This window comes from Manis javanica, chromosome 9, assembly GCF_040802235.1.
Source record: "Manis javanica isolate MJ-LG chromosome 9, MJ_LKY, whole genome shotgun sequence".
NCBI lineage: Eukaryota > Metazoa > Chordata > Mammalia > Pholidota > Manidae > Manis > Manis javanica.
In genome coordinates, this window is record NC_133164.1 from 121,300,100 (window position 1) to 121,320,799 (window position 20,700).

The 20,700-nt window shown below is 38.1% G+C and overlaps 1 protein-coding gene across 11 annotated transcripts in view; it reads left to right on the forward strand.

The window, feature by feature from the left end:
• Positions 1-20,350, forward strand: part of C9H18orf63 (chromosome 9 C18orf63 homolog) — a 35,582-nt gene extending 15,232 nt beyond the window's left edge. For 6 of the 11 annotated variants that reach the window (XM_037007371.2, XM_073213226.1, XM_017663282.3 and 3 more), the window contains 9 exons: positions 205-246; positions 1,720-1,796; positions 5,701-5,810; positions 6,552-6,648; positions 6,753-6,838; positions 7,942-8,125; positions 15,205-16,139; positions 16,401-16,485; positions 19,552-20,350. In XM_037007371.2, coding sequence (XP_036863266.1) covers positions 205-246; positions 1,720-1,796; positions 5,701-5,810; positions 6,552-6,648; positions 6,753-6,838; positions 7,942-8,125; positions 15,205-16,139; positions 16,401-16,446 — 1,577 coding nt within the window. In that variant the 3' untranslated portion in view covers positions 16,447-16,485; positions 19,552-20,350. The other 5 variants (XM_073213222.1, XM_073213221.1, XM_073213223.1 and 2 more) reach the window with 5 other exon arrangements.
• The last annotated feature ends 350 nt before the right edge of the window (positions 20,351-20,700 follow it).

Genomic DNA, 20,700 nt, shown 5'->3' on the forward strand with positions numbered 1-20,700 from the left:
TTAAGAATTGGGTATTTCTGTCCCTTTAATTGAAGAAGTATTTTTTGAATGATTATATTTTTTCTCTGAGCTGTCATCAGACATTCCTATATATAAAACTGCATTTTAAAGCATTTTCCTTAGCTTTGATAATTTGATATAAAAATTGTAATTATCAAGCATTATTTGAGATAATAATATGTCATATCTTATGACTTTTTTAAGGAAGAGAGTTTCTTTCTCAGATGGGAAAGCAAAGTGCTATTGGTAAGTAAAAATGCATAAGTCAATAGATAAAATATTAAGTTTAAAAAACAGTGCTATCAGTTGTTGGAGTGTTACAATTTTGATGATGAGGTTCTAGAAGAATTTAATCAGATACTACTATAATTACAATTTCACCCAGGAAATCACCTCTGGTTCAGAATACACTAGCCCTATGAGAAAACATCCACTTACCTTCATTGGAATAAAAGCTGTATTTTTCATTTCTCTACTTAAGGAAAATTATGAGTGTGAAAGATTTTAATCCTGCAGGCATTTATAATGTATAGCTTCCAGAATCATATCATCAAATCTTTTTTATTAAAAGATTTATAAGTAAGATTTATAAAGATGTCTAAAGAGACAAAGATCTAACATAGTTTGACATCATGTAAGCATTTCATTGATGTGCATGGCAATATTGTAGGTATTCATATTCCTAAACATTAGTGCAGAGAGAGCAGACAGGTGGAAATCATGAGCCCAACTAGACTTTATTGATCGTGGCAGCTTTCAGCACTATTTGCGCATAGCCTTCAATCCTGGGCTAGCATCTGCACTCCACAGCTATTCCGTCTGAGTTTATTTTCAAGCTGAAGCCTATTTGCCCTCCTTGCACTAGTTTTATGTTTAAATTGGTCAGTGGCAGTCACTGTGCTCTAACTCTGGATGAATGGATTCATTACTGAAATTCAGTTTCATCCCAAGCACCGTCAGACTACAACTGTTGGAGATTAAAGATAACAGTTTGAGGAGAACAAATTTCCCCATTCCTGTTAGTTTTACCTTTAGTTTTACCAAATATTCCACAGCAAAACTGGATATATACTTCAAATATATAGTTCATTGGATTTTCACAAACTAAACATATCCTTATAACCAATTCTGAGATCAAAAACAACATTGCCAGTACCTCCGAAGCCCCCTTATCCTTTCTTCCAGGTACCTCCCCTTCCCAAGATAACCACTAGCTGCCTTGTGTTAAGTAATTTTAATTATGAGAAAGCGAGGTGCAAGCCTTGAAGCTCTATGAGATCTGGAACAAATCAGTATATTTGAGGACGTTTGTTAGTGAAAGACTGCTGATGTCAGAAGCATGTCATGATTACTTCTCCTGATTTAGGAAGAAGGCAGCCTCAATTTTTCACGTGTAATAGATGTCAGACTTGTACAAGGTGTTAGTTGAGTTTTCCTCATTAGAAAAATGTCTCATGTTTCTTATTGCAACCCTATCCTATGAACCCCTGACCACATGCATATCCATGTGGTTTCTATCCTCACCATCTTTTATCCATGTCTCCTTTTCAGGCTGTCAGATATTATATAGTGTTATTTGAATTTTACCATGTGTGAAAAAAGTGTTCTTAACTGAGTTTCTCACTTGAATAAATTAATATCTTTTGTTACTAAAATATTCAATTTGTTAAGATGGAGTAATAATTCCAGACTGTTGACAGTTAAATATTTTATTTTCAGTATTAGACATCAATGTAACAGAAACTCAAGTTTGTCTAAGCATAGAAGCTTACACAGTCAGACTGCCACCACCTGAGGTACCTCATATTTTGATTTCTATAGTTAACTTTACTACATTTACTATATACTTATGACATTTATTATTATTGCCAATATGCTAGTAAGTTTTAATATTTAACAAGAAGAATGATAAGGTTTTTTAAGATCCATATTATTAAATGTTTGATACATTAATATTCTAAATCTGTTTAACTAATCTAAATATCCTATCAGTTTAACACAGATCTAATCATGTTATTCCTTGCTCAAAAATCCTTTTATGTGACACTCAAGGCTCCAAAACCCTCCTCTGCCTCAGCACCCCCTTTTTGCCTCTTTTTCTACCAAATACTGAAAGCACTATGTCAGCTCACACTAAATGTAATATTGCCCCTTTAGCATTCTGTTAACATTGTTTTTACATCAATTTTTTACATAATATCTAAGAAGGCCAAAAGGTTATCTTTTATTTTGCTAGTTTTCATGGCACCCAGAATAGACTTACGGATTAATGGTAACCCAATAAATATTTTTCTTCTATGTCAGTGGTTCTCAGTAGAGTGAATGGAAGGGAAAATGAGTGATTTTGTCCCCCACAAGACATTTTTTAATGTCTGGAGAAAATTTTGGTTATTGTAAAGGGGAAGGGGGTGAATTGCTACTGGCATGTAGTGGATGGAAGCCAAGTTTTAAGATATTCATCATAATTCATGATGAGAAATGTGATTTTAGTCCTTTGGAATTTAAATGGGCATCAAAATGAAGTATTTGAAAGAAAATTTACTTATCAAATTGTAGACTGTATTAAACTTTAATACTTTCTTAGAAATCCAGTTGTTTAGAAAGGAATTTATATGCATAAACCCATTTTGTTGGTTGATGCATTAAGATTATAACTGAATTCACAGTTACAAGAGGGATATATTGTACCAAAAATGTTATATAATCTTAAAACTATATGCCTTGAAGATTTAATTACATGGCATATCTGGGAAATGGACACCTTGAAACAAACTTGTTTTTATTGCATAAATAGCTATGCACTGAGTTGTCATTACATATATGTAGAAGTTGCTGGTAGAAAACTTACAGAAGTTTTATTTTTGTCAGAAAAGAAGGCATGTACACAAAACTTACCAGGAGAAAGAAACATTTACTGAGCACGGGTTAAATACAGACCCAAAAAATTCAGTGTAGGCTTAGAATCACATTAAAATCCCCAGTTCTGCACTTATTAGCAGTGCCTCTTTGGGCATGATATTTAATCTTCCTGGATCTCAATTGGTATTGTAAACTTGGGATAATGGTACCTATCTCATAATGTTGGGGGGTTAATGGGATAGAGTACAGTAGGTGTTCAAACAGGATAGCTGCTATTTTGTAAGTAAACTGAGACAGAGTTTAAGTAATTTCCTCTGGGTCACAAAGGTAGTGAGAGATTCAGAATTTAAAGTTTGGCCATCAATGCTGTTCATTCTGCTACATTACTTATTCCTCCTTCACCTGGCCTTAGGTTCTTTGGCTCAGATTTGTATGTCTCATAGCACCTTACAGAAGTGGATACCTAATATGTCTGGGAAAAACAGAGCAACCAATGGGGTTTGGCAATATAGTGTTCAAAATAAGTGTTATAGGAACTTTATTACTTTAGATGTTCAGAGAAAAAGATGTCTGAGGTAATTCACATTTGAAACCTTTGGAATTTTGACACCGCTTTCTGCCCTTTCCGTGAAATCATTTTTTTGGATTTCTCTGAAACTGCTTTTCTCAGAATCTCCTTTCCTTCAGTCATGGTCGTCACTGTTCTTCTTTCTCTTACTATTCTTCTAATGTTGCTGTTCCCTCTGGTTCCATTTTCAGCCCACTGTTCCTTCCCTTGGCAGCTCTCCTGTCCCAGTGGTGAGCGTACACGCTGACACGTCCCAAATATTCTTGTATGGTTGCAGCTTCTCTGTCCTCTCTAGCATGCTTTCACATGTATGTACTTACGATACTCAGACTCAGTTATGTCTGAACTTATTTGTTGCCCTCCCCATCCCCAAGTCTGCTCTTTTGCATTTGTTTTTTTGGTTACTGGCAGCAACAGCCAAAGTTGCCCAGCTAGAGACTTCAGGGTCATCCGTGGCTTTTCCCCCCTATACCCACTCAGTCTCCAGTAGCCTGCCTTGGTCTCTGAAATCTCCTCTCTGTCCCCATTTCTGCTGTTCTAGTTAGACTCCCTTCTTTTGCTTCAACTATTATAATGGTTTCCATATTAGCCTTCTTGTTTAAAGCCTTCCTCTATTTATTCTCTATTTCTTCCTCACAGTGACAACAGAACCTCTTTCTAAAACAGCAGCCCCCAACCTAAACATCTAGTATCTCAACACTGCTTAGAGAAAATAAAGTCTGAATTGTTTAGATTGGCTATAATTATAAGGAGGAAATGATATCAAGCACCTTATCACTACAGGTTTGTTCAAGTAAGGACACATCATGAATATTAAGTAAATAAATTCTAGTGATTAACAGTCTCTTGGGGCATATGGTGAATAGTTGGGTAGTTTGCCAGTCTCTAGAAAACTGTGTTGAGAAAGACCAATATATTTAAGTGCTGGTACCATGGAGATCCTGCAGCCATTGGCTTGAGTCTTTTAATACTGTGGAAAATGCCCAGAAGGATACAAAACTCCAACAGTATAAGTAGGTGTATGTGAGAACCCATAAACTGTGTGAGCCTTTGAATCTGAGACCTACCTTCTTTGACTTCAATTTTAGGTTCTGTGTTCCTTCAAATAATCTATTTATCCACCTGCAGGCAGATTTTTCTGATGTTCATTGCTATCCTGCAGTGACCATCCTTTCTTATCACATAGCTTAGGCCACTTATCTCTTAAGCACAGTACATCACAGCACAATATTTACCTCCAGTGAACAGGACAACACCTAGCCTTGTTCATTCTTAGCATCCTTGCTCTCTGACTTCACAACATAACCAACACTTCATCTTCCTACAATCTTTTCTACCCTACCCTGCTCCCCCATTTCCATTACCCTTAGTGTTATAGGAATTCAGAGAAGGATTAGTTGCTGAATCTAGAGGAGATGGATCCCTATCTAGGGTAGAACACGGATAAATCAGAATGGAGGCAGTGCTTTAAGCAAATGTGTTGTTAAAATGCTTATTACTTGCCCAGGAAATTTAAAAATTGGCCAGTTTAGCAGGAGTTCATTGAAAAGCAATAAGCAATGAAGTTAAACATTGTTCCCCAAAAGCTGTATGATGATTGGTTCATAAACTTTCATCCCCCCTTTTAACCTTTCTAATCCTAGCAGTGTTCTCTAGGCCATTAAGAAAGACTTTATTCTTCACCTCACTTGAGGTCTCTCCGTATCTTTGACTCACAAAAACATGCCCCAGGGGGTGAGAAAACTGTAAGTGGCAAATAGCTGTCGGTTAACTACAAGCTTTGATACCCTGGACGTCTAGGGCACCTGAGGACCAGAGGAAAAAGCTTCCCAGCGGGTGGAAGAGATGCAGAAGGAAAGCTGGGGATACTGGCTCTTCTCCGAAAGGCCAGATTGTGGTGTGACTTTTGAACTCATCCTCCAGTTAAAAAATCAGAAAATTTAGCTAACATGCTATTCTTATAAAATGCAAATACTTCCTTTGGAGGGGATTCAGTTTCCTAGGAATTAATGCAATCAAACTGAAAACCACGTGAAATATGTATAACACAGGAGTTTAGGTTTGGAAGATAAGAAAAGCCTGAAATGCCAGCCATACCACACAGAGGAGAAACACGGTGGGCTGACATTCTGATTATGTCATTCCAGGTGGCCGTGCATGACGCAGAGGGACTTAAGTTTTTTAAACTACTCTGTGTGTATGTAATAAAATAATCTTTTTCTTTACAAATTCTTTTGAGGACTTATGCATTGCAATCTTATTTCCATTAAAAGCTAAGAGAATTTGATATTTCTCAGAGTATTATAAAGGATTTTGATATTACCAAGGATGCTGTCATTAAGGGACATTCAATTTTAAGCAGCTGGTGCTATGTTTTGCCAAGGTAAGATTTCAAATTTTAGTATCTAAGGTGGGTTCAAGATACAGTAGTTCGTATTTGGCTTCAACATTGATATGTGCATAAGTATAGTCCATTTTTATGAATTTTTGAAACTGGTAACTTAGAAAAAGTATTGAAATATTGTCATACAGAAGCCATTAATTTCCTTTATCAAATTACTTAATTATACATTTACATTTTTGTTAGATCTAATTTTTTAAAATTTCTAGATATCTTATGAAATTATAAGTATTATTACAACCTTATAAACTTATATATATAATTAATGATTCATTATCTTTTGATGATGATATGAGCTAAGTTTTAAGTTCGTACTATATTTAGAAAAAATGGCTTTAACTATTGGGATGAAATCTTAGGAACAAGAACTTAAGCAGCCAATAATTTAATCACTGAAGCAAAGAAGGAGGTAGACAGGGAACATAGATTTAACTGATTCATTCAGTCTGACATTTACCAGGCATCTCTGTGTGGCAATGTTTTATTAGCCATTATTTTGTGTTTATAGTTGGCACATTGTTTGCATCAGTTCTGTCTAGTTTTTCCTAATAATTCTAGCTAAGATTGAATACAATGTGTATTTGAAACTAGAAGCAGCTGCCTATTTATTACTTATGTGCTGATAGTTGCTAACTCTTTTGGAACACTTCCTAAATCACACAGTTAACTAAAACTATATACAAGCATTGGCTATAAAGTTTTACCAACTCTTATTTTTTATAGTATGAAAATGGGGCAAATAATAAGTATTCTTCACACCATACCCCCTGACTGTCCTTTTCACTCATATGAAGATTTGCAGATGTACTGGGATGACCTGGTAAGGGGTAGAAATATACATTATGGTAAAAGTTATTTGATTTTGCTTCTTAGAATTTAGCTTAGCTTCCTCTCAAGAATTTCAACTTTGTTCTTAATTTTTAGTATGGCTATAAACTTCCAGAAGATGATGGAAATATTAAAACATACTGCAGCATCTACTTCAAAATGCTAGAAGGAAGGACCTTCACGTATCCTTTATGCACACTTGTAACATGCTCTCTGCCCACCTTATGATCTAGCTGTACTTTGCCCTTGATTTCATCATCATTTTCCATCTTCTGTTTGTCTAAATGAAACTACTTTCCCCTCTACTCCTTTCCCCTCTACTCCTTTTTATCTGCTTGAGCATTTGTTTTCCTTAGAATTTTCCTATGTTTATTTGAGGATGAGCCTCATGATGGTAATTTTTCCTTGAATACTATTGCAATATTAGACAGCAAAAGGAACTTCAGACAGAAAAAAGTTTTACATGATTCCTGGTAGAAAGAATCAGGGTTCTCCTTAGCTGAGGGCTCCCTCCAGTGGCATTTTGGATGTTAATGAAAGGGTGGAATTTTTAAAGAATTAGTCATTTAACAAATATGTCTCTTTTTGGAAGATTATTTAATTTTACAGGCAAAGCTTAGAGGATTTGACTTGCACTTATACACTCCATTAACATTTTTTTAAATTCACACAAGTAAAGCACCCTCGTGCTAAGGTGAAACTCCGGTCTTAACTCGTACTGATTTCACAGTTTGCATCTCTGTATTCTCAACAGCTGTTTCAGAATGGAAGCAGGAACGGCCGTAATGTTCTTTCTTCATATTCCATGTTTCCTAACCCAAATCTTAGTGTGGAACTGAGACTGACAGACATCAGCCATTCCCTTTCATTAGGTGCCAAGATATTATTCCAAGTCTTCAGAATATTTTCTCAAACAACTGCCTTTAGCAGGTGGATAGAATTGAGATGCATTGTTTGTACTGAGATTTTACTGCTTTTGGAGATGAAACCTGATGATTACTATAAACACTTATTTTTATAATTTATAAAGGTCATAATGTCTGTCTTATAAATCATTTTGGGAAGATATGTATAGAAATCCCTGTAAGGACACAGTGCGTTGTCTTGGATCCCTGTGAGAAAACATGCTTTTTAGCTTTGGATAATATGGAATAAGCAATATCTAAAACACTTAGGATTTAGTTATGTGTGCCTTTTTGACAGTTACTATTTTAATAGTTTAGTTCCATAGAACTTGCTATCTTATATGTACAAAAATGTTCCATTGTTCTTTAACATCGTTCAGATACCCTCTCAGCTGCATCAGAAGTCAGCCCATACAGTTCTTCCCAAGGGTAGACTTGGAAGGTGTGTTGAAAAGTTTTCTTTTAGATTTAAAATCTAAACTGCCCCACATATGTGGATTTCCCATAAAGATGACAACTAAACCATGCTACTACACACACGACCTAATTAAGCCTCATGTGCAGGTAAGAGACTGCATGTCCTGTGGAGTACACCTGTCTTCCTGCGTCTCTTGCCTTCTGTGATGGACTGCCTAACCCATTTGCTGTAACTCTTGTCTCTCAGCTCAGTGTTTCCCTAATACTATGTGTTATTATTGTACCTAACCATTTGTCACTGCCATTTGTTACTATTAATGTATTTAACTTGACATTATGGTTGTTTATGGGTCTATTTTTTCTAACTTGGCATGACCTCTCAGAGGGTAGAGATCATATGCATCTTATGTCAAGTGTCTGCTATATAATTGGTGTTGATTAATTTTTTTGACGAATAAATGATCTTACAGTTTGGAAACATTTGCCTCATAGAAATCCAAGTTCACTTTGAAATTCTGCTACTTCATTTGAGTCTGATTGATCAAAAAGCCTTTGAATAATTCCCTTTATAGAAATTGAATTAATGACATTTTTGTTGTATATACTAAGTGGAATATATATACTAAGATGATACACTAAGTGGAATCTTATTTATGAAAAAAAGTAGCAAGTAAGCAAAACTGATGAAGAAAATATGTTGACCCATCCTCTACACTCACTAGAACAAGATTTCTTTGTAAAACAAAACCCCCCACAAAATTTAAAGGGAAGTTTCTGAAAAACCTAAGAAAATTTAATAAAATTTTTCAGTGATCTTTCTTTTAAATGACAATTATGCATTATATCAAAAGGAAAGACAAAAATTTGAACAATTTGAAAAGTTTAAAATACACTGAATTATCTATTTCTGTGTCAGCTCCATCTCCCTCCTTGATTTACGAGTGCCGTCTGCTTATTGCGGTTTCTCCACTGATGACCGTTTTCATGTGGGGTTGATTTGCTGTGATTCAAATGCTATGATTCATGGTATTTTTTCAGCTTTATCCACCATGCTAATAGTCTCACTTTCTTTTAATCCTCAACTAAAATCCACCAGAACCTGTGTCTGTCTGACCCCAGGTCACGTCATCTGTCACTCACCAGCTTGTGGATTCCCTATCCATGAGTCAGGGGCCAACACCTTGTATAGATGATACACATGATAGCCTAGAAGTCAGGGCATAGGCAAGCCATTTGCTTAGAAGGGAGTGTGGGTGGACAAACACTAGTTGACAGCTTTATGATAATAAATCTTAAAGCTTTGCCCAGACATAAAATTTTTTAAAGTTTAGTTGCTGGCCAACTCCAAATCTGAGGAATTTAAAAGAAGATATGTCATTGCATCATGCATTTTTATTGGATATATTTATTGAATATTGAATATTTCCAGCCCATGTCTGTTTTAGAAATCATGCATCTGGACAGTATGCTTGTGAAAGTTTGTTTCTTAAATGTAAAATAATGCTTAATTGAAAATTCTGGCCTTTATATTGCTCCTGACATTTGAGAGCCTGACAATAAGAATTTATCCTGCTCAGTTTCATTGCATGCCCTCTTTGTGCCAGCTGCTTTTATGTGCATTATCTCATTTAATCATCAGACTCTTGGGATAAAGAATTTCTTTCACAATTGCTGTGTCCTTCACACTACTTCACAGAGGTTTTGTGTTTGGTTTTAGGATTAGATAATACTTAGAACAGTTCTTTGTACTGAGTGAACTTTCAATAAATGGTAGGTCCTATTCTGTACGTTAGCTGTAACATCCATGCAGTGCTAAAATGCATATGTTTAAAAAGTGAAAAATATATTGGTGAGGCTATGTGATAAAATTCAGCTGACTTTAAAAAATTAGCAGGAGTACTTGGCCAATCTAGTTTCCCTTTAAGCTTGTGGAAATTCTTAAAGATAAAAAGAAATTAGGCATATGAAAGTTCATTATACTATCATTGAACTCGTGACATTTTTCTGAGTTGGGGGATACACTGGAATATTTTTAAACAAATCCAAGATAGGTTATTTCATCCATAAAGGCTTTAATATGCATCACTATCTGATAAGAGCTTCTTGAACAATTATTTCACAGTAATTTCTTAGTATCTAATAGTAGCTCATATTCCCATTCCTTATTTATCTCAAAGATTTATTTTAGAAGTTTTATTTAAATCAGAATCCAAGCAAGGCCCACATAATTTTGGTTGTTATCTCTCTTAGGTCTCTTAATCTATAACATTCCAAATCCTCTTCCCTTTTGTTTATGCCAGTTACTTGCTGAAAAAATTGGACCATTTGCTGTGGAGAATGTCCCATATTCTGGATTTGACTGGTTCCTTCCTTGTTTCATGCCATTTAAAGTCAATATCTTTCTGAACTCCATATTTCCTGTAAACGTGGTTAGATCTAAGCTTAAATGAACCGTCAACTTTAAACCAGAAACACAATGCACAGAACCAGCTTTTAATAGATAAGACAAATTTGATCAGTAATCTTAGTCCTCAAATTTCATCTTCTAGGCCTCCACTAGATATCCATTCATATTTGAATATAGATTAAAGCTTTTGTTTTTCCTTTATAATTTTATGTTTACATGCAACTTATGTAATTTTGTATATAAAGTTCTAGGAACTAAAGGTACACCAACATTTGACAGTGACACCTGGCAGAATAATGGTAATAATGTAGCAAAGCATGTGTTTTTTGTTGGGTTATGAATTCATAAAGCTTTAGTTTGTTAACCATTAAGCATTTTAAGATTTGTGAATTATTTATGATCTCATCTGCTGTTTACCTAGACCCTTTTTGTAGTCTTTATAAATTTGAATATAAACCAAGAGGTTTTCCCCTTTGGGTTATTTACTATATTTTAGAAACCAGAAGAATTAGTAAATAATACATTGACAGGCTAGGGGGCAAAACAAGCTCTTGGAAATTATATTCATGGGATGTGTATTTCTGAGAGATGAAGGTGAAATGGTGCGAATGTAAACATCTCAGGCACATATTCTAAATGAATTTTATGTCAGCATACACATAATCTATTCTGATAGGAACTGCCTACAACAAGTGTGTATGTTGTTGACAAGTTACTATTAGTACATGAGAGCCAAGGATCCCTCAGAATGGCTGTTCTTTGATTTGAATTTAGTTCTTGTACCCTTTTTTTTCAAATAGAAAAACATTCAATGTAGAACTTCAAGATGACCCAGTCACTTGTGACAAATTATCCCTTTGAGGTAGAATTTCATTCAGATTTAAGAAGCGTTCTCGGTGTGACAGCGTCTGTGTGCAGGGGAAAGCTGGGGTAGGATAGTGGGTGGCGGGCATCAGGCGGTGTGGACCACGTCAGCAGAGTGACCCCTGAGCTTTGTTTCTGGACACCCTCAGAGCAGTGGCTTCGTGGGCAGCTGCTAACCTTGCAACTGAAACACCAAAGGCATTCGTGATTCAGCTTTTCAGCCGACTTTGCAGAAGTATGACTACCACACTTCTTCCTGCCAAATACTGTGGGAGTGTATCTGGTTTGTTGACCCTAAAAGTATCCTGAACCCTAGCTGCAAAGGAGAAGATGACCATTTTTGGTTTCCAGGCACTAGCTCAGGAAGGAGCATTAGGAGGGGGCTGGAATGAGTGTCGACCCCCAGACCATGCCTCCCATTGCCCAGTCACAGCTGGGTAATGGGAGTGGTCACTTCTTGACCTGGGTCGGTCTGATATTGGCTGTGTCTGCTCATAAGGAGTTTGGTGAAGACGGTGTACGAGGTTTTCTCTTAGCTCCCTTGTGGAGAGGGTTTTCAGAAGCACAGCTGCATCCCTTCCTCAGTCTTTCCAGAGGTACATGTCAAACCCTATTATGGATTGAATTGTGTCCCCCTCTTTCCAGACTCACGTTAAAATCCTAACCCTCAGTATCTCAGGATGTGACCTCATTTGAAATAGAGTCATTGCATCTATAATTAAGATGAGGTCATACTGGAGCCCCTAATCCAACATGACCAGTATTCCTATGAAGGGAGATCGGAGACACACATGCAGGGGGATACCATCTGAGGATGGCTGCCAACAGCCGAGGGGCCAGGCCTCACCAGGTCCCTTCCTCACGGCCCTGACTCTGCTCCATTGTGGTGGCAGCCTTCCAGCCTCCAGGGCGTGGACACGTTTCTGTTGTTCAGGCCCCCAGTTTGTGGTCCTTTGCTGCAGCAGCCCTAGCAGACTGACACAGACCTTGCACTGGGGGCCTTGTCCTTCAGGCTGGCCATTTCCAGGGGCAACCAGCCAGCTCATTCCTCAGGGAACCTTTGCATCCCTTTGCTCGGGCTCATGAAACCCAGCTGGGGCCTCTTCTGTGCCCTCTGAAAATTGGGGGGGGAAGGAAAGAGAAAGGTCATTTTGCCCTACTGATGTGGATAAGCCTCCAGCTCCAGAAACCTACAGACAAGAAGTGATCCTGGGTCACCTCTTTTCAGCGTCACCCCAGATCTCACCCAAGAATTTTTTGGGTCTCCCCACTACTCCCAAGAATAGTCAAGGGGGGGGAGGAGTATTCTCTGTGGTGACTTTGTAATATGTCAGCTTGAGTATGCTGAAATATGCTTCCCTGAACTCCTTTCTCCGTACGGTCCTGGCATAGCAGGAACACGTGATGGGGAGGCGTGGCGAAGCAGGGCCATGTTCACACTTGGAAAGCCTGTGTGAGGCCAGTGGGGCCCTCAGGCTCTGGGCACGCACGTTAGCAGCCCGCTTGTGTGAAGCAAGAGCTGGGCTGTGGCTCCTCCACCTCCCACAGCCTCTCTGAGCCCTGTTGAGGTTTGTGTGCAGCTCCATTACAGGGAACTCCAGCCCTTCCCTCTGCACCTAGACGATGACATTGGGGGCCGGGAGGCGGTGAGGGACTGGCATGGGTTCTGGCTGGAGACGGACTGCACTCGGGATCCGCAGGCCCTTCCGACCAGTGGCAACACTCCTTTTGCCATATGGAGCCTGTTCCTCCTCTTGGGCCCGGGAGGGCCTGCGATGGAAGTCGTGCTGCGTGGCTTCCAAGGCCAGGTTACTGGGGTGAAAACAGCTTCTCCGTCTCTCTTGGGAGGCTTGGCCCTGGAGCTCACTTGGTACGTGGGAGGGTTGCCTGGCCCCACGAGGAGGCTCCCATCATTCCGGTTTGCAGCCAGCACCAGTCGTCACAGTGACGCCAGCCCAGAGCCCTCCACCCCAGCTGCCCCAGAGACTCTGAGCTGAGTCACGTCAGCGCCCGGGTCAGGAGAGAGAAAACATGACTACTGTTGTTTTAAGCCACTAAGTTTTAGTGTGGTTTATTTTGCCTAATAGCTAACTGAATCACTCTCTTAACTTTTCTTCTGCCTGTTTACAGCTGTTATCTCCCAACACCTGTCCTACTCTCTGTTCAGTTCCACTCAACAAATGAATCTCTAATACTGGAAAGAAAAACCAGTTGTCCTGCTTTGCATATTATTCCTAGCAGTTTTTAAAATTTTACTGCAAGTTGTGAATCTGTGTTTTTGATGTGGGAAGGGAACTCTGAGGGAAAAGAACTTTGTGTGCCATGTTTCAGATTATTGTCATGTTAGTCACAGACTCTTAAGACTCAATGGGTCTATAATTTAAAAGACTATAAACACCTCCCATCACCAGGTGGGTAGATAAGCAAATGCATGTCCATGCAGTGGAATATCATTCAGTCTTACAAGGAAAGGGAATTCTGACGCACATTACAATGTGCATGAACCTTGAAAACTCCATGCTAAGTGAAGTCAGTCGGTCACAAAAGACATACTGTATGATCCCACTGATACTGGATACCTAGAGGGGGCAACTGCAGAGACAGGAGGTGGGTTAGATCACTAAGGGGCTGCCCGGAGAAGGAAGTGGGGTCACTACTTCGACCACAAAGTTTCTTTGGGATGAAGAAGAGGTTTTAGAAATGGGGGTGATGGTTACACAACAGAAGTACTTAATGCCACTGAATTGTGTACTTAAAAATGGTGTAAAATCGATAAATCTTGTATTTTATACATATTACCCTAATTCTTTCAAAAGTCTACAAACACTTTCTGCCACGTGTCTGACAAGTCAGTGTGAGTCCCACTCGCGAACTGCTTGCAGGCCAGCGCTCTGGTAGGCAGTGAGAATGCAAATGATGAAGCCATAGCCAGCCTCTGCTGTACAGGCAAAACCCCGTTTATGCTTGAAGGCCCAGTGTCAATGCAGCCACCGCCTCCATTAATTTACTTTCTTTAAACAGGTATTTTGTAGTAAATGGGTGACATTTAAGGATGTGAAAGATAGAAGAATAGGTCATGGTTCCTATTCTCAAAGAATCTAGAATCCACGTAGGGCAATGGAACATGCAAGCTAAAGTAGAAGAGGGCTACTTTTTACTATTTTTTGGTGATAAACAAATACTGATAGCAGGTCCTTGCGAAACTGAGGGGCAAAGCTATGGCAAGAGGGGAAGATGTCCTGAGCAGGAGAGCGGCACGGCACTGCTGGCGGGCACTCCGTAGCCGACCTCAGCCTTTACAGTTGGTTTAGGCACAGCTTAGCACATATCTTTTTTTTTCTTGGTATCATTAATGTACAATCACATGAGCAACATTATGGTTACTAGACTCCCCCCATTATCAAGTCCCCCCCACATACCCCATTACAGTCACTGCCCATCAGCGTAGTAAGATGCTATAGAATCACCACTTGTCTTCTCTGTGCTATACTGCCCTCCCCGTGCCCTCCCTATGTTATATGTGCTAATCATAATGCCCATTATTCCCCTTCTCATTCCCTTCCCACCCACCCTCCCCAGTCCCTTTCCCTTTGGTAACTGTTAGTCCATTCTTGGGTTCTGTGATTCTGCTGCTGTTTTGTTCCTTCAGTTTTTGCTTTGTTCTTATGCTCCACAGATGAGTAAAATCATTTGATACTTGTCTTTCTCTGCCTGACTTATTATAACATCTTTATCTTAAAATACTATCTTGAAGGGATTGTTTCTAAAGAAGGGTACAAACCTTAAGAAATGTATATGTTTCCTCAAGAAGGCTCATTTGATTTTTGTTTTTCTTTATCTGTCAGATATTGTAGTGTTACTTTATATTCTTATTTTTATGATATTTTATGTTTTCCTTCTTTTCTATCAAGGGCATTATTACATTTTTTAAATATCTTAATCTCTCTCCTTTCAGGTAAACAAAGTCAAGCCACCCAATCTGACCACTAAACAAATGTTCAGGTCCTCTCTGACTGAAGCTGCTTCCACAAAACCCGCCCTGGCTCAGCGTCTCACACCGTGTTCAGCAGCCATGAGCCACACGGTGGAGCTTTCTGTCAGCCACCCGAAGCGCTGTGTGTCCTCAGCCCTGCAGCTCCAGCCACAGTCCATTCAGAGCAGAAGGAAACCCGGGTCTGACAGGGCACCACCAGTAGCTCTGGGGGCGCCAAAGCCCAGCAGAGGAAACCCTCAAGTTCAGGGCACAGCCTTTAGCTCTCAAAATAATACTGCCCCTAAAGTCATACCAGTTTTTAAAAACTGGTCATTACAAGTGAACAAAAATATCTTAGAACCTGGCAACCTGAAAAGAAAACAGCATGTTGTTGCAGAATCTAAGTTGTCTTCACTTAAAACTAGTGTGATCCAGGGTGACAAACGGAACTCAGATCGAGGTGTGAAAAAAAGACCTAATCATAAAATTCAGATGAATGCTAGAAATTTGAATCTGAAGACATCTAGACCTCTGCAAGAAGAAAACACTGAACCCTGTGAAAGTATGACAAAATGTCCCCCTTCTAATGGAAAACCATTGACCAGGAGTTTAAATGAAAGTACACAACTATCTAGTCATTCGGTATCTCAGATGTCAGCCAGCAATTTAGGCGTAATGAAGAATGCTGTTGATTTCCAAGTAGGCGGAAAAGAAAATTTAGCAGGCAAATATATAGCACAGATTTTAGGGAGAGGCCACAGTCCCCTCAAAGGGAAGAGACAACCACACATATTTGAATCAGACACAGAAACAGAAGATGCCCAACTAGTACAGAAACAATCAGCAAATGAAACCAAAGAAACTGGTGTGAGTGACCTCAGGCTGGGAATAAGCGGAACAGCCCACAGGCCTAAAAGGTAACTACATCAGGAATTTTCAGACACTTCAGAGGCCTCATTCCAATACTGTCCGTTTTGAATAATCCAGTTCTAGAAGCCAGGTAAAAATTGTTATCTGGAGATGTGTATCACATGATAGACCTTTAAAACCACTAAATAAAGATTTAAATTATTTGCTCAAGTTCATCTAGAAACACATTAAGAAACAGAATAACCTAACCAACTGCAAGTATATATGGTTAATTTATAGCAAAATGTGATTCCTTAATATGATTACAGATACATGACGACAAATCGAAACCCAAGACTCTCTTATCATCCCTAAAGTTTAGGATGTGGATGTGAAAGAAGAAATGTTCACCAGGTAACTTAGTTGATACCTTTTTATTTTTTGTTAATTATCCAAATTGGAATTGCTAGGTTTAGGGGTCTGCCATGTCTTGGTAAGCAGGAGCTACTTTTAAATTCCTTGAAGCTTAAAATCAGCAAGGAATTAGGAGATGTTGGGAGTGACACAGCCCTTGAGTAAGGACTGTACACAGCAGCCATCATGTGTAGTAAGGGCCCCCAGAGGAGGAGGCGGAGGGAGGTCCCGCTGCACTTCCTCCCGCTCTGCTCCAGGGTGTGTGGGAGCGCACAGCACAGACTACCGAAAGGTATCAGACTCCACGGCCGCTAGAACACATGCCCAAGATAATTAACCTTACAATATGTTTCAAAGGTTAATAAGTTAAAATTTACTCCAAACACTGTTGGAGTACTGGCCAAAGTTGAACTTGAGATTTAGCTGATAATGCTAAGTCCACAGCACTGGATTCACAAAACCATACATCTGGAAATTACATTTTATTCCATTCTGTTTGATAGTATTCCATCTGTTTTATACTAAGAAAAAACATATTACTAAAACATCCAAAAATACTTTTTTGCACAGAATTTTTGGAATATTTTCAATTAAAATTCCTTATGAACAAACTAGAAAACATTTTGTTTTCTCTTTCAAATGCTTTTCTTTCTATAATTAATAGAATTTTCAGCCTGATTTGAATTCATAGAAAGGTACTTGCTACTCCTATTTATTTTGTAATGTTCTGTTTCATGTCATTTTTGACATAATTTAATGTAGTCAGGTGGTTGAGAAAAAATATTGTGTTAGGATGCCTTTAAAGTTTTCATTTTTAAAAATCTATTTCAGATTTTATAATCTTTTAGAAGTATAGCACTTTCCCACTTTAAATTAAGACCTAAAACAGTTACTAAATTAAAAAGCTATTCCATCACCTAGAAAGAATACATAAAGAGAAAAACTATAATATGTTACTATGGAAAATAACGCCCCTCCAAACATGAAATTAACATATGCCCCTATAAAAAAGTGGTACAAAACATTTTCAAGAGAAAAGTAACAAGAAAAAACAACTGGTAAGAGTGTATATCAATAATATCTTAATAAAAAATTACAATAAAAAATGTAAAAAGCACAGTGCAAGACAACAAACAATAAGAAAAAAGAAAAAAAAAACATCTGCAGCTGCTCTTTGTAGAGATAACCACTCTGACCAGTGGACACACACTCACACCCATGGCTGTGAACATGGAACCAGGCTCCACACATTACTGTGGAACCACATTTTCATTTGACAGTCTTATTTGTCATGGCTGCATAGTATTCCACAGCATGTGGGTATCCTGGGTGCACTGTTCCTGCGGATTGACACTTCAGTTTTCCCAGGTTTTCACTATGGTAACAATGTTGTGTATAGTCTTGTACAGATCTTTGCAAAATATCCAACTATATAGTTAGATAACATCCTTATTTTGCCTTAACTATTTTTATTATTAAAATTCATTCGAATTATTTTTAGTAAACTTTTGAAACTACAAAGTACAGAAAATAGTATAAAGAACATCTAAGTAGCTATCACCCAGCTTCAACAATTATTTGTATTTTACCACTGTTTTGTGTATTTCCCACAGATATACTTTTTTTAACCATTTTAAAGCAAATACATCATATAATTTCACCCATGAACACTTTAGTATATATTCCACCAGATAAGGGATAGCATATTTTTAAAGAAAAATAATGTGTATATATACATTTCATTTGTTTATGTTACATTACATACATTACCGTATCTTTATTGACCTAAATTTCACTTTAGTTTTAACATGCCAACAGGAAGCCCTCAGTAAATGTAGAACCTATTTCACAGAAGAACTAGAGCTTTCAGTTATTTACCAAAATACTGGAGTCAAGATTTATGTGTTCAGCCACATTCATCAAGCATCCGCCTCCTGCCATCAGTGGGCTCAGCACTGGGCTTCTGAAACGACCAGACTGCCGTTGGCCATGTCACCTGGGTCCTGGCAGAGATGTAGGAGTCAACACTGAAGGACATGTCAACACGGACCTTTGGTCCACATTATGAATAAATTAACATATATAAAAAGAAACCGAAGTGAGCTGCTCACCTAACTAGTATCATTCTGACTTTCAAACGTTTTAGATGTTTAATTTACAAAATATATAACTGTGTAACAAAAGAAATAAAAATCTACATTAATATTCCAGTGAAATAAAGACCCAGCAGAGAACCCAATATAAGCTGAACTTGATTTTTTAATGTAATTCGCTGTTTGTGAAACTTCACTAAACCATTGCAGTTAAAGGCAAAAATGAGCACAGCTCTACTTCAAAACTGTAAATACAATGCTTGCTCTTGAAATTGTGCCTAGTAATTAACTTATTATAGATCTTCCTTGTAAGCCCTTCTGTTGTTCAGAATTATCTCAATAATTATTTTACCATTTTTAAATGGAAATACATCTGGCTTAAAGCCCATTTTGAGTGTACCTTTCTCATTCTAAAGCTAATATGGTAGACAATTAGTGGACTGCATTTTGTAAGCCTCTGATAAAAATACTTGTTTATGAAAGTGCTGTTAACTTTACCTGGTCGCCCAGTTGTCAGCAGCATGTCCTCATCCTTGAAGCCAGTCCACCCCTCTTCTCCGTGTATTCCTAGGCCTTCTGCTACTGTCCAGTAATCAGGCCATAGGGAACGAAGACTTATTATTAGACTAAGCAAAATAATTAAAAAGATAAATCCACTGCTTAAGTGATGTACATTATCTTCCAATTCTTCATATAAATGATCTGGCTAGCTCCTCCTCCACTGTTAGTGTCTAGACCTTACCGGTCGTAGAATTGCATTTCATTCAGACAAATGTTAACCTACATGGTGACTCCTGCTTATGTTAGGTGCAGTCTACTTTCTGGTGTAAAGGAGGTTATTTTTCATCTTAAAACATTCATCCTAGTGAAAGTTCACCCCCCAAAATATATATACATATAAATGTGTGTGTGTGTGTGTATATGATTTACTACAGAGATAACATAGGTTGTTTATCTACTATTCTATGTTCAGAGAAGAGGTTCCAGACCAAATCGCTGGATTCACATTCACTGGAGAAATCAATGAAGATTTTGGTTCATTTTGAAGCTTGTAATTTTGAATTCCAGGATGACTCCAGTTTTATTAGGGAAAGCTCTATTTCCTTAAGCATTTGGTGATTTATACACATTGTGGACCATCCCCCTACCTTGCCCCCAAATCGTTCTTCACATTCCAGTTGTGTGTTAGTCTTAAAACCATTATAATTTTAAAACCATTTAAGTAAAATAAAAAAATGATTTTATTTTAGGATTCTATATCCAGAATCCTAAAAGATCAGCTATTGCATTTGAAAACCTGTGGCAATATGTCAGAATCGATGCTCAAAATCATTTTCATAGAGATGTAAAAATGCCTCTGTTGCTCACTGTATTTGTCTACTATGCACCTACTACAATTATTTGTATTTGTTGCTCACTGTAGCAAATAGGTAAAAAATATGGGTTTGTCAATGATTTTTGACAAAATCAAAAAATTTAGATTTTATTTGACTAATCAGTTCACTAATCATTTTTTTGCTCTTTTTTAAAATTGTCCATCATCTAGTATTATGGTGGAACTGACAGTATATTGGGTATCTGTTGGTACTTAAGAATGCTCAATATTTATAAATGTTTAAAAATATCATGGTCATTGTTTACTGATGCTTAAAATGTCAATGTATCCTATGTCATATATTATTTTAAATGTAAAAAAGGTATTTCAAATATGTGTATTTTTCACATGTCAGAATGACTGTATAGGTATGGAAGGGCTTAGATAAACTACCAATTATTTTGCGTCTGTGGCTCCATTTCTTCAGACGCTTTTGCTGCTGGGCCGTGTGAACCAGTGCAGGTCCTCGCCGCTTCACACTTTGTTCTCAGAGGCCTTCCTTCTTCCACCTGACGGATGCTTAGTGCCTGGCACTAGTGTAGATACTTGGGATTTGTCAGTGAGCGCCGCCCTTACATTCTAGGTGAGACAGACGATAAACATAAATACATTTTAGAGTGTATTAGCAAGTGACAGTATAGGAGAAAGGAAAACCAGAGCCACCCAAGACAGAGTGAAGGTCGGCTTCCTCGGGCGGTAACCCGGGCAAAGATGGAGTGGCCGGTGCCACCGCGGTGGCGGCAGAGG